The following is a 15,230-nucleotide window of genomic DNA, read 5'->3' on the forward strand; positions in this document are numbered from 1 at the left end:
AAGAAGAAGCCAGTTGCCCAAAAGGTGAAAAAGACAGAGGATCCAAAAGAAAAGGGGGAAAGGAAAGGAAGTAGGGGAAAGATCTGGCCAGGCCCAGGAGTTACCACCGAGGGAGGAACTTGATAGAAAACTGGCAAACTGTGACCTAATCGGACCTACTGACGAAACCCTTTCCAATTTCCCCACCCAATTGGAACTTCCAATTAAGTTGGAACCTGCTATTCCGGACCCTATTGTCAACCCTTAACCTTGTACAGGGCAATTGGAAGAATGGTGGACGAGCGACTGACATTTTCAGAACTTCATGAATAACCCCAATGTTTATTTTCCCCAGTTTGATCCTGGACCTGCACCTTTTCCACCCATGAACCCGGAGAACGTTGCTGAATTATGCCGCTATGGCGAGGAACTGGTGGATGCGGGAAATCGAAATTGAGAAGTGGGGGAAAACATCACATGGAAGTACAACGAGAGGGAGCATCATTTCTTAAAAAGCCGATTAACTGTGGTTGAAGGTTTTGTATAATATTAATATGTGAAATATATATATATATATATATATAATATAATGTATAATAATATAAATATCACTAAAATAAAATTTATGTAAATACGTGGCTTGTACTGATGCATAATATATAAAAAAATTATAAATGTCGCAATGTCGACGATTTTGGCTATCTGTGTTGACTTAAATGTGTTGTGATTGCCTGATTGTCTTTAATTGTTATCTTTTTATGTGACATTAATTTGTATATTGATAATTATTTAGATGGAAAACGCAGAAAATCAACCGGCAAATGAAGTTAACTAATCTGAACCTAATAATGAAGACCATTTTCTCAATCGGCAAGATATAGAAAATATCGTTGCTCAGGGAATAGCCAACGCTATCCCTGCAATCGTCGCTGCTGTTAAAAACCCTCCTGAACCTCCCCAAGCCAACCATAGCAAACGCACCCGCGACGATAATTTCATTGACAGTGTCAACGGGGGCGACAATAATAATAATAATAATAATAATAATAATAATAATAATAATAATAATAATAATAATAATAATAATAATAATAATAATAATAATGTTTTTCAAGCCCCATTTCTTAAGAAAATGAAAGTGGCAACGCCTCTTACAAAGAATTTCTTGCCTGTAAGCCAGTCGAATTTGCTAGCAATGAAGGGGCGACTGCCACACTGTGTTGGTTGGAAAAAACCGAAGTAGTAATTAAAATAAGTAAATGTGCTGAGGAAGACAGGGTCATGTATGCATCCCACCTTTTCAAGGAAGAGGCGTTAGAATGGTGGAATACGGTGCTGCAGGCGAGGGAAGTGACGTGGCTTATGCCATGAGTTGGGAGGAATTCAAGGAATTAGTGGAAAGAAAGTTTTGTCCCTCCTATGAAAAGGAACAAATGACAAATAAGTTCCTGAACCACCAGATGGTGGATGTTGATTGTCGAGGGTATACTTCGAAATTCTTCGAGTATGCTAGAATTGTACCAACTCTGGCTTCGCCAGAACCGGTGCTTATTTCTCGCTACATTTGGGGGCTGATTAGCGAGATTCATGATATAGTCAAAGCTGCGAGACCCCGCATAATTGACGATGCGGCCGAACTGGACAACACCTTGACTGACGGACTGGTGCGCACGAGAGAAGAAAACAGGAAAAAGTAATTGGCCCAAAAGATTACCCAAGGATTTCGTGTGGGTAATAATAGTAGTAATATCAAGAAAAAGGGAACCAGGTAGTCTTCTATACCACCGTTCTGCGGAAATTGTAAAAAGAAACATTTTGGAAAATGTATGGAAAATTGCAATTTCTGCAAGAGGCCAGACCACCGAGAGGAGGAATGCAGGAAGAAATCAGTAATTTTCTACAACTGCGGCGAAACAGGACACTTCAAGCCTGATTGTCTAAAATTGGTCAAGCCAGCTGATAATAAGGCCAAACCTGCCGAAGGAACAAATAAGAAGAATGCAAGAGCCTTTTAGCTGACAACTTAAGAAGCAGATCTGATTCCGGATGTGATAGCTGGTACGTTTCTTGTACATGACATTTACGCAAAAGTATTATTTGACTCTGGTGCAAACCAAAGTTTTATAAATACTGCATTCTGCCAAGCTCTTAAGAAACCTTTAACCAAACTTAGGCAAGTTTTTACGGTAGAAACGGCAGATGGTAATTCTGTCAAAATAGATAAGGTTTGCAAGAAGGAAAGATAGAACTCTCATGCCATAAATTTTCTGCAAACATGCTACCTATGGATTTAGCTGGATTCGATGTCGTGTTAGGAATGGATTGGTTACTAGCCAACCATGCTCGAATCCTCTGTGATAAGAATTCCATAGAAGTTCATACGCCAGTAGGAGAAGTAATATAGGTAACAGGAGATAAGGCGCGTAAACCAATGAAGTTCATTTCAGTAATGAAAGTTGCTAGTTATGAACGAAAACAAGGAATAGTGTATATGATTTTGGTAATCATTAACACTAAAGGCAAGGAACTTAAAGAAATCCCAGTAGTATCAGAATACCCGGATGTATTCCCAAAACAGCTACCTGGATTACCGCCTGATAGGGACGTATAATTTAGAATTCATCTAATTCATGGAACTACACCGATAGCTAAGGCTCCATATCGATTAGCGCCCACCAAAATGTTAGAATAGAAAAAGCAGTTAGATGAATTGTTTGGCAAAGGATTCATACAACCCAGTTCATCCCCATGGGGAGCACTAGTGTTGTTCGTGAAAAAGAATGATGGTTCAATGCGGATGTGTATCGATTATAGGGAATTGAATAAAGTTACAATTAAGAATCAATACCCACTACCTAAGATTGATGATCTTTTTGATCAACTTCAGGGAGCTAGGTATTTCTCTAAGATAGACTTGCGCTCCAGATATCATCAATCAATTGAAGGTACAGGAAGAAGACATACCTAAAATTGCCTTCAGGACTAGGTATGGTCATTACCAGTTTATAGTCATGCCTTTTGGTCTAACGAATGCTCCTGCAACATTTATGGACATGATGAATAGGATCTGTAAGCCGTATTTTGGATAAATTCGTAATTGTCTTCATCGATGATATACTTATTTATTCCAAAAGTCAGGACGAGCATGGTGAGCACCTGCATGCACTCTTAACCCTATTAAGAAAGGAAAAGTTGTACGCCAAATTTTAGAAGTGTGAATTTTGGCTACAAGAAGTACAATTTTTAGGACACATGGTGAATCACGAAGGCATTCACGTGGATCCCTCCAAGATAGAGGCGATCACAGATTGGAAGGTCCCACAATCAGCAACCGAAGTTAGAAGTTTTTTAGGGTTAGCAGATTATTATAGGCACTTCATCAAAGACTTTTCTAAAATAGCTGTTCCATTAACTAAGCTAACCTATAAAATTGTTAAGTTTGAATGGGGACCCAAACAAGAAGAGGCCTTTAGGATTTTAAGCAAAGTTTAACAAATGCCCCAATCCTTGCTTTAACAAAGGAAACATAGGACTTTGAAGTCTACTGCGATGCTTCTAAGCTAGGATTAGGATGTGTATTAACGCAAGGTAATTGCATACGCGTCAAGGCTGTTGAAAAAGCATGAGGAAAATTATACGACTCATGATCTAGAATTAGGAGCAATAATTTTTGCCCTTAAAATTTGGAGACATTATCTGTACGGAAGTAAATTTACAGTCTATATAGATCATAAAAGTTTAAGATACATATTTGGGCAAAAAGAATTAAACGTGAGGCAAAGAAGATGGATGGGAACTCTAAGCGATTACGACTGTGATATTCAATATCACAAAGGAAAGGAAAATGTAGTAGCAGATGCCCTCAGTCGTAAGTATCATGAAAAGCAAAAGTGAGTTCGTGCTCTTAGATTAAATCTACAGTTAGATTTAATGGAACAACTAAAAAGTGTTCAAGAAACAACAATCAAGGATGATGCTGAAGGAATGAAAGGAAGGATAACAGAATTAGAGCAAGGGTCTGATAAAATTTGGAGATTTCACAAGAAAAGGATTTGGGTACCTAGGCAAGGAAATTTAAGAGATAAGATTTTAGAGGAAGCCCATAAGTCTAGGTATACAATGCATCCTGGTAATAACAAGATGTGTCAGGATTTAAGGAATAACTTCTGGTGGATAGGAATGAAAAAGGACATAGCTAGATACGTCTCTAAGTGCCTAACTTGTTCACAAGTTAAGGCAGAACACCAGAAACCCTTAGGTTTACTTCAACAGTTAGAAATGCCTGTATGGAAATGGGAACTAATAACGATGGATTTTGTTACTAAGCTACCCAAAACCAGAAAGGGTAATGATGCAATCTGGGTAATTGTAGATCGATTAACCAAATCAGCTCATTTCCTACCAATGAAGGAAACCTTTAGCATGGAAAGATTGGCTAAGCTATACGTAGACGAGGTAGTGTCATTACATGGAGTTCCAGTCTCCATTGTGTCAGGTAGGGATAGTCGTTTCACTTCACATTTTTGGACAAGTTTCCAAAAAGCAACAGGGACCCGATTAAACCTAAGTACTGCATACCATCCCCAAACAGATGGACAAAGTGAAAGGACAATCCAAACTCTTGAAGACATGCTCAGGGCATGTGTAATAGATTTCGGTGGAAATTGGGATGACCACTTACCATTAATAGAATTCTCCTACAATAATAGTTATTATACAAGCATAAATGCTGCCCCATTCGAAGCACTGTATGGACGAAAGTGCGAACCCTAGTTTGCTGGGCAGAAATAGGAGAAAGTCAATTATCAGGTCCCGAGATTGTACAAGAAACCACCGACAAGATAACTCAAATCAAGGAAAGACTGAAAACGGCTCGAGATCGCCAGAAGAGTTATGCAGACAATCGACGCAAGCCGTTAGAATTTCAAGTTGGAGATAAGGTACTATTAAAAGATTCTCCCTGGAAAGGAGTAGTTCGGTTCGGTAAGAAGGGAAAGCTAAGTCCAAGGTACATAGGACCGTTTACAGTTACCCAACGAATAGGACCAGTTGCCTATCAACTGCAACTACCAGAAGAGCTAGCTGGGGTACATGATGTGTTTCATGTATCCAATCTTAAGAAATGTTTATCTGATGAATCGCTGGTAGTACCTCTTCAAGATATATAGGTAAATGAAAAGATAAAATTTGTCGAGAAACCTCTCCAAATCGAAGACAGAAAGGTCAAACACCTTAAACATAAGAGATTGGTACTCGTCAAAGTAAAGTGGGATTCGAAAAGAGGACCTGAGTACACATGGGAACTGAAATCAGAAATGAAGCGAAAATATCCTTACTTATTCTAGAAAATCTCGAGGACGAGATTTTAAATGAGGTGGGGAGGATGTAAGCACCTGCACGAAAATGTACTAAAACATCCCGTAAGTAAAAACAAGGACCCCTAAAACCCTAAATTTCATGAAAAATCAAGAAAATCCAAATTTATTAATGATGTGTGTAAAATGCAACATATAAATTACATTGAGGCATAAAACTAACCCTTTTTAAGTACTAATGTTGGAAAAAGTGTATTTTTGTCTTCCTTTTGTATTTTTAGGATTAAATGAGCTCAAATTAACAGAAGAAGCAAAAAGACAGCTAAATCTAACATAAATACAAGAAAAGGAACAAAAGTGGACTGCCCAACCCCTCGACAGCATCCTCCCAAGCAAAACAAGAAGACAGAAGACTGAACACGCCCCGTGCTCAGCGAGCACGGGGCCGTGCCCAAGAAGCAACAGAAAAGACAAACCTGTAGAAGCTTCTATTGCTCGCCACGGGGCCGTGCCCAGTGAACACGGGGGCGTGCCCAAAGTACTGCAGGCGCATTAATTGTAATTGCGAATTACAATTAATGAAGAGAGATAGTGTCAGACAGGCACGGGGCCGTGCCCAGCGGACACGGGGCCATGCCCAGGCCTCTCTTCAGCCTATAAATAGGAGTGCTTGGATTCATTGCAACTCATCCCTTGGCACACCACCTCTCTCACACTTCATCCACCACCCACCACCATCACAACACCATTGTCCACCACCATCATCCATTGTCCATCATAGAGTGTGTGAGTCGTCTCGGGATCCAAGATTGATCGTAAGAGTTCTTGACAATCAAGGCCATGTTTGCCTAAGTCTCTTACATCACTTGGTGAAGAAAAGTGTTTAGTATAATACTTTTTATTTTTAATCTTTTGCACTTCTTAATTGGTTTTGTATTAATGACTTTAATAACTAGTTTCTTATGTTGAAGGTGATTCTTCCTTATCGTTTGTCCGTGGTGTCTTGGCATTGTTTTACTGTCTATATAAAATAAAAGATTTTCACCATTCATCTCTCCACGGTCTATATGGAGGTATGTTGGCTACCTGGTCAGGGGTTAAGGGAACGGTTTGGTAAGGGTCTTGCCCTTGTTCAGCGTTTAGAGGTCCTGCAAGGGACCTGGGTCAAATTTAGTAGGACCTCCTTCAATACCCAAAGGTATTGGATGGCGGGGGTCCAAACTCTTTGATCCCCTCATAAGTTAACTACTATTAATACTATAACCCGGCTATTTAGGACTGTATCCCTGCTGACTCAGACTACTTAGTCGAGGGTAACGTCACCTCCAAAAGAGGGGCGTACCATAATTTGCATTAATAACTTAATTAATTATCTTTCAATAATCCGACCCTTTAGGATTGTATCCTTGCTGACTCAAACTACTGGGTTGAGGGTAACGTCGCCTTCAAAAGAGGGGCCTACTAGAATAACTAAGTTAATCTCTTAAACAAGTGCAAAAGTGCGAAAATAATCAAAGGTAATACTAATACACGAGTCGGATCCAAGTGATTCATCTTGTCTATCTGTTTTTATTTTTATTTTATTTTTCAGCATTTAGTTAGTTTTATTGTCTTAGTTTAAAAATCTTTTTCTAACATTTTGATTTGATTAGACGTTGAGGATAAACCGTTACTAAAAGCTCTTGTGTCCTTGGACGACCTCAGTATCTTACCAACACTATACTACGTCCACGATGGGTGCACTTGCCCATATGTGTGTTTAGTGTTAGTAAATATCGTGTTTTATAAATTTAAAACTTGGCTAAAAGTTTAAAAAGGGTTTAAAATATATACTTAAAACATATACACACCAACACGCATCAAGTTTTTGGCGCCGTTGCCGGGGACACAAGGATTTTAAGAAAGTTAGGAATCAACGGCCTAATCATTTTTTTTTATTTTCTTTTTTGTTTTTTTAGGATTTTCTTAAATTTTCAGCTTCTGCAGAGCTCAGCACGGGCCGTGCCCGCTGAACACGCCCCGTGCCCAAAACATTGGAACTGGCAATCTTGTTTTAAGTCAGACAGTAAGCTGAACACGGGGCCGTGTTCACTCAACACGCCCCCGTGCCCAAGATTCAGTTACTGAAAACAGAACCGTTAGATCCCGACGGTTGGTAATTTCTGACACAAACATGAGTGATGGTAATTCTTTTTTACGTTCGGCACTCTTATGGTACGTGGTGTCAATTATGTGGAGGCAAACATAAAGAATTAGAATGTTACTTTCTAAATTATAAGCCCCACTATATAGATCCACCGTCTCCCTATAACCTTAAGAGGGGCGAAAGTATAAATAATCACTATCTCTCCCTCGAATGCGCCCAACCAGATATTCTAGGAGAAATGCTCCTTGACGAGTTATTTCAACTAGAAAATCTAGTTCTAAATTGGTTAAAAGAGCTTAGGAAGGATTTCATTAATCCATCCCAAGACGATGACCAAGAAGAAATGTTGGGGTCGCATGAAAACAACCTCGTTGTTCCCAATCCTACCTACATACCTAGCAAAGACATGGACGATAATCGTCCCTGTGCCGATTGTGCCGTGAAGGACTCTCCATGAACTTCGTTCGATGCATACATAGACCTGAGCGATTCGGCATATACCTTCTTTAACGAGAGCCTGGAAAAGGGTTGGACTTGTCCACCTAAAATAAACATTGGAATTACCCTCACCGACAACCTCTTGCGTTCCCGTCTTAGTCTAGGGCAATTAAGGCATCTTAGGCACTTTGGGGTTGTTCCATCCAGTAAGGAACCACCCAATCCGAATGGATTCCTTAGAAAATGGAGAAACTCCATAAGACAGCTTCCAGACACAGAGCCGTGTCCAGGTCAGCACGCCCCCGTGCCCACCTAAAAAGATTCTCTGCCGATTTTATCAGAATACAGACAAAATGTGTCAGGATGTTAACTGGACGCGGGGCCGTGTCCAACCAACACGGGGCCGTGTCCAACGCGCTGTCGTTTTCTTTAAATGCAGCCTGATTCCTGCTCATTTTTTACCACTTCAAAAGACAGAGATTCTTGGGATCTTCACTCATACTATCCTAGGTAAGTTTTAAAAGAAGATTTCCAAGAACCATCTTGTCTTTTCCACTTTTATTCATTGCCTCCCCTTTCAATTTTTTTTAAACGTTTCCTCCATGAAAGCTTGGAAACTCCATGATTCCAACCTTTAATGTGAAGTTTGTAAGGTTATTATCTAAGGAATCTTACTTAAAATTAGTTGTATAACTTTGTTTTAAATTATCTGTGCTTAAAACTCGGCTAAAAACCATAAAAATAATTTAGAACTCCAAGATTCCTTAGTCTAAAACCCTACAGACAAGTGGACATGGGGCCGTGCTCAGCAAGCACGGGGCCGTGTCCGAGGTTCTGTTTCATGAAAATTGAGCTCTCTTCGGTCTATTTCCCAGAAATGGCAAGCAGAACAAGCGGAACGTCTTCATCAAGAAATAACCGACAAGGGAGGAGATCATCAACGGTGGAAGACTCTCTTGTAAACTATGTTTACGCCCTAAGAGAGGCTATTGATGAAATGACAGGGGTGGAAGAAGCATTGGTCGACCGTATCAACCATCTAACGGTGGGACTGGAGGGATGTCTCCAAGAGGTAAACCTCTTGCACCAGAGGTTAAACCTCCTCGCCTCTCCTCCTTTGGTACCTATAATAACCCAAAGGGCATGGAACGTGGTCCCCGAAGTCATCATACCCGCCGAATGGTACGCCATACACCCGGAGCCTCCGCAAGGGATAGTACAAGGAGTCCCGGTGGTTGTTCCCCCTCCTTCGCAAGATGTTGAGGAAAATGAAGCCACCTTCTTCCTTCCAAGGGACATAGAAGAATGGCTTTAACAACGTCTAGGAAGAAAACCATCGGCCGAGAGTCCTACTACATCGGGAAACTATTCCTGAAATTTTCTTAACAAAAAAAAAGTAGAACTCTTTATGATAACTTTGTGTACCTCCTGACCTAATTAGTTAAGTTTTTCTTTTATCTCCTTTTATTTTAGGAACGTTATGTAAGATCTCTCTATGGTTTTAATGGAATGATGGTTTTAAAAGTTTGAATGGTGTCATAATAAATAAAACACACTCATGGTGGTCAAGGATAACAAGGGAAACGAGAAACATAGCCCCATGCACGAAAACAGGGCCATCCGACAACAATTTTCATTACAGTAAGTTCAGCACGGGCCGTGCCCAGCCAACACGACCCCGTGCTGAACATCCTGCAGACAAATGCCCAGTTCAGGTAACTGGACACGGGCCGTGTTCACCGAACACGCCCCCGTGTGCAGGCTTCTGTTTCTTTTCTTTAATTATTGTTACTGGCACCTGAACACGGGGCCGTGCCCGGTCACCACGGGGCCGTGTCCAGACTGCCAGTAACATAAAATTTTGCTTTTAACACCATTTTACACATTCAATCAACCTAAAAATTTATTTTTGGGACACATTGAGGACAATATGTAATTTAAGTGTGGGGGGATGCTAAAACCTTGAATTTTGCAAGTCCTAATAACAAGTCTTACACAAAACTCTATTGGAACCGCTAATCACCCCAAATTTTTTTTCAAAAATTTTCATTTTTTTTACTTGTCTAAGTTTAAATTGGGAATTCTAAGTCTAACAAGGTTATATTTTTACAAATTTACAACCGATAGCGTCGTGATAAAAAGAACCAACATAAGAAAAATATGAAACGGCATGACAAGCTTAGTTAAAATTTGATTATATATACTTGATCACATAAAAACCCATTCCCACAAAAGTGAGTTTTGAGCCTTTATTGAGAATACAAATATACATCTTTACGCTAAATGCTCATTTTTTTTCGTTTCTTGTGTGAATAGCCGCTTGGTTCTTAGGACTCTAGAACTTGCCACTACAATTCATTCCTGGTCCTTACCAAGTTAAACCCAAGTAAGTAAATGATGGAGGCATTAGGACTAACCCTTTTTCTTTCAACACCATTATTTTTATTTTTCTTTTCACCTACCCAAAAATTCCCCCTAGTTAACCCCTTTGAGCCTAAACCTTTTCATTTCTTAACCCAAAACCCTTTTTACCCACAAAAATAAAACCCTTTTTATTTTTACCTATTATTTTAGTAACAAGCTCGGTTTTCATGTGACTAATATATATATATATATATATATATATATATATATATCAATGAAGTTGGAAATAAACAAACAAAGCTCCTCAAACAAAAAGCTTGTTTGAATAAATACTTCATTAAAAATAGAAAGTCACAAAAACAAAATGTTTTACGAAAACCGACGCTTTTTACGCCTTTCGCCCTTTTCTACTAACCACTAACCCAACTACCCACCTTTAGCCCAAGCCTAACCCTTCACCCAAAAAGTCCTCTTGATATTTACAAAGGTATAAAGTTAAAAAGGAGGAGGATTGATTGCTTGGCAAGCATATGGTAGGAATAAGTTCCATGCCGCTCTCGAGTGATTCACTAAAAATACACCTTCGGCCGAGTGTGAGTGATTTCCCCCGTGAGGTATGTGAACTTGTATATAAATGTAATTTTAGAAAGGCATGTTATGTCTTAATAAATAATTTACCTTATGAAAAGTTTTTAATAAATCATGACGAATAGGATTGTAAATAAATAAAAATAAAACCTAAAAAATTTTGGAAAATCCCGACACTCTATGACAAGCCCAAAACCTTCTCTTCTACCCATTCCATTTGGGAGTATAAGCCACATATTAAAGAGTTTTGCTTGAGGACAAGCAAAAATTCAAGTGTGGGGATATTTGATGTGTGTAAAATGCAACATATAAATTACATCAAATGAGGCATAAAACTAACCCTTTTTAAGTACTAATGTTGGAAAAAGTGTATTTTTGTCTTCCTTTTGTATTTTTAGGATTAAATGAGCTCAAATTAACAAAAGAAGCAAAAAGACAGCTAAATCTAACATAAATACAAGAAAAGGAACAAAAGTGGACTGCCTGACCCCTCGACAGCATCCTCCCAAGCAAAACACGAAGACAGAAGACTGAACACGCCCCGTTCTCAGCGAGCACGGGGCCATGCTCAAGAAGCAGCAGAAAAGACAAACCTGTAGAAGCTTCTATTGCTCGCCACGGGGCCGTGCCCAGTGAACACGGGGGCGTGCCCAAAGTACTGCAGGCGCATTAATTGTAATTGTGAATTACAATTAATGAAGAGAGATAGTGTCAGACAGGCACGGGGCCGTGCCCAGCGGACACGGGGCCATGCCCAGGCCTCTCTTCAGCCTATAAATAGGAGTGCTTGGATTCATTGCAACTCATCCCTTGGCACACCACCCCTCTCACACTTCATCCACCACCCACCACCATCACAACACCATCATCCACCACCATCATCCATTGTCCATCATAAAGTGTGTGAGTCGTCTCGGGATCCAAGAATGATTGTAAGAGTTCTTGAAAATCAAGGCCATGTTTGCCTAAGTCTCTTACATCACTTGGTGAAGACAAGTGTTTAGTATAATACTTTTTATTTTTGATATTTTTCACTTCTTAATTGGTTTTGTATTAATGACTTTAATAACTAGTTTCTTATGTTGAAGGTGATTCTTCCTTACCGTTTGTCCGTGGTGTCTTGGCATTATTTTACTGTCTATATAAAATAAAAGATTTTCACCATTCATATCTCCACAGTCTATATGGAGGTATGTTGGCTACCTGGTCGGGGGTTAAGGGTTTGGTAAGGGTCTTGCCCTTGTTCAGCGTTTAGAGGTCCTGCAAGGGACCTGGGTCAAATTTAGTAGGACCTCCTTCAATACCCAAAGGTATTGGATGGCGGGGGTCCAAACTCTTTGATCCCCTCATAAGTTAACTACTATTAATACTATAACCCGTCTATTTAGGACTGTATCCCTGCTGACTCAGACTACTTAGTCGAGGGTAACGTCACCTCCAAAAGAGGGGCCTACCATAATGTGCATTAATAACTTAATTAATTATCTTTCAATAATCCGACCCTTTAGGATTGTATCCTTGCTGACTCAAACTACTGGGTTGAGGGTAACGTCGCCTTCAAAAGAGGGGCCTACTACAATAACTAATATAATCTCTTAAACAAGTGCAAAAGTGCGAAAATAATCAAAGGTTATACTAATACACGAGTCGGATCCAAGTGATTCATCTTGTCTATCTGTTTTTATTTTTATTTTATTTTTCAGCATTTAGTTAGTTTTATTTTCTTAGTTTAAAAATCTTTTTCTAACATTTTGATTTGATTAGACGATGAGGATAAACCGGTACTAAAAGCTCTTGTGTCCTTGGATGACCTCGGTATCTTACCAACACTATACTACGTCCACGATGGGTGCACATGCCCATATGTGTGTTTAGTGTTAGTAAATATCGTGTTTTATAAATTTAAAACTTGGCTAAAAGTGTAAAAAGGGCTTAAAATATATACCTAAAACATATACACACCAACACGCATCAATTAATTTGTCGCGGACCGCGTAAGAGTTAAGCAAAGCTTACACGGGGCGCGACAGGTTGGCAAAGCTCCCGATAGCTATCAAGGCCACGTGTTAAACATGTGGTAGACCTACGCCGTGACACGGCAGCCCTAGCCATAGCTACAGTGGCCCTCACGGGGCGCGTAAGCCGACCTTAAGGCCTACGCGGGCCGCGACAAACTCAAAAATCATCTATAAAAGGGACGTGCATGGGCACTTCAAATCTGTCGAAAACTCTCTTCAAAATCACACTCTTTCTACTCGAAAATTCAATTTTAGTAGGGAGACGCTGCTACGATAACAGGGTAATAACTCGATCACTGCTACGATACAATGTCTGATCGATTGAAACCAATCCGATGGATGTTTAAGTGCTGCCTGAATTCGGGCTATACTTTGTCATTCGTCGTGAGGGTTTTGATTTCGTGAAGACTATTGTAAATGTTGTATTAAGTTACTGACCTAGTTTCGTTTCCATTGTTATTTTAACTAGGTTACCAGGCTTAATCAGTATGCAAACTCTGTCCAGTTAAACTTGCAATGTGAGTCATTCCGTTTTTTTATCAAAGTTGCTTTGTAAAACCCTAAATATTTTCCAGTTATACTTTGCAGTGATTAAGTCTTTGCTAATCTGTAATTACTGGAAGTAAGTGGGGGTATTGTGCACATTACTACTAATGATTTATCAGTTTCGGTGGGCGAGCCTAATTAGTGATATGTCCACAGTCATAGATCTGGTTGAGTGACAACTGAACCAGCTAATTTTAAGATAGGGGCAAATGTGAAAACTCTTAATGCTGTAAATTGTAACAATGTGTCATTTTGTGCAAATTGAATGACTCGCCAGTATTTCCCCACTGATAAAATCTTTTTAAACATGTTTCAGGTGATTTATTGTGAACAAGGAAAAGTGTCGTGTAGCACTACCAGCTTGGATAAAGTGGCTTAGTAATAAATAAACATATTTTAGTAAACAGGGGATTTAGTGAAATTCCTTTATTGTAATTACGGGGTTTGTCCCGAAACTTGAAATAAAATAATTGGGTATTTTCTGTTTTACTTGATCCTGTTAAAATTTCCGTTGCCAAATTAAATACTAATACCACGGGTTTCTGTCCCGCGACATTCGAACCAGGAAACTGGGTCGGGGGCCGTGACATCCTCCACGCCCCATTTTGAGGCGCACCTATATCTTGAGAGACCGTGAAGTCGCAAACGAGCGTTTGGTGAAAGACTATTTTGATCCGACACCGGTTCACAGACAAATGTCTTTAAACAACGGTTTAGGATGAGCCAAAGGTTATTTTTGCGCATTAATGATAATTTTGAAGCTAAGTATTACTTTAAGAAAAGAATGGACGCAAGAGGATATCTAGGGTTCACCTCAATTCAAAAGGTAACTTCCGCTTTACGCATACTAGCCTACGGAAACACGTACGACATCAACGACGAGTACTTGAAGATGGGGGAGAAAACAACACGAGATAGCGTGGAACATTTCTGCTTTGTTTTTGTTAACTCACTTTTATATATTTATTTTTTAAAGTACATCACTAGAAAGACTTTTATTTTAAGTTTTATATATTTAATTATATTTTAGGTGTATGCCAGTTATATGGAAAACGTTATTTGAGAAATCCCACTTGGAACGACCTTCAACAACTATACGAGGTGCATCTAGAAAATCATGGAATACCCGACATGATTGGTAGTTTGGATTGTCTTCAATGGCGTTGGTATAATTGTCCAACCGCATGGCGAAGTCAACATACACAAGGTGACCAGAAAGGACCAACTTTGGTTTTACAAGCGGTTGCGTCATACGACCTTTGGATTTGGTCGGCTTTCTTTGGTGTAGCCGGGTGTATGAATGACATTAATACCTTCGAGTGTTCACCATTGTCAGAGAGCTACATTTCTGGAACGATACCAAAGGCCGGTTTTCATGCAAACGGGAATGACTACAAGCATGGCTACTATTTGGGTGATGGTATATACCCGGAGTATTAGAATATTGTTAAAACGTTTATGAAACGCTCGATATGAAAAGACAATATTCTAAAAATCTACATGAGTCTTCTTGAAAGGACATCGAGAGGTGTTTTGAGGTTCTTCAACAACGATGACATTTTATCAGAAATCCTTGTGGTATGTGGCATAAGGATAGAATTCGAATGGACATGTATGCTTGCATCATTATGCATAATATGATCATAGAGGATGATGGAAAAGTGATATATCAAAACTACTTTCCGGGAGGTGTAGTTAAAGGAACCCAAGCAACAATGGAAGAGAGAATCTTATATGCTCAACTATTGCGATCTACGGATATACATAACGCGTTAAAGGCGGATTTGGTCGAGCATGCTTGGGCAATTCACCCAATTCGACACGATGGTGACGTTG

The 15,230-nt window shown here is 39.5% G+C and overlaps 1 protein-coding gene across 1 annotated transcript; it reads left to right on the plus strand.

The window, feature by feature from the left end:
* The first annotated feature begins 1,298 nt into the window (after positions 1-1,298).
* LOC110887656 lies at positions 1,299-14,834 on the plus strand. Its single transcript, XM_022135234.1, has 3 exons — positions 1,299-1,462; positions 1,559-1,643; positions 14,436-14,834. Exons 1-3 carry the CDS (start codon positions 1,299-1,301, stop codon positions 14,832-14,834), a joined length of 648 nt encoding a protein of 215 aa, XP_021990926.1.
* Positions 14,835-15,230: the final 396 nt, after the last annotated feature.

This window comes from Helianthus annuus, chromosome 11 (assembly GCF_002127325.2).
Source record: "Helianthus annuus cultivar XRQ/B chromosome 11, HanXRQr2.0-SUNRISE, whole genome shotgun sequence".
In the NCBI taxonomy this organism is placed as follows: domain Eukaryota; kingdom Viridiplantae; phylum Streptophyta; class Magnoliopsida; order Asterales; family Asteraceae; genus Helianthus; species Helianthus annuus.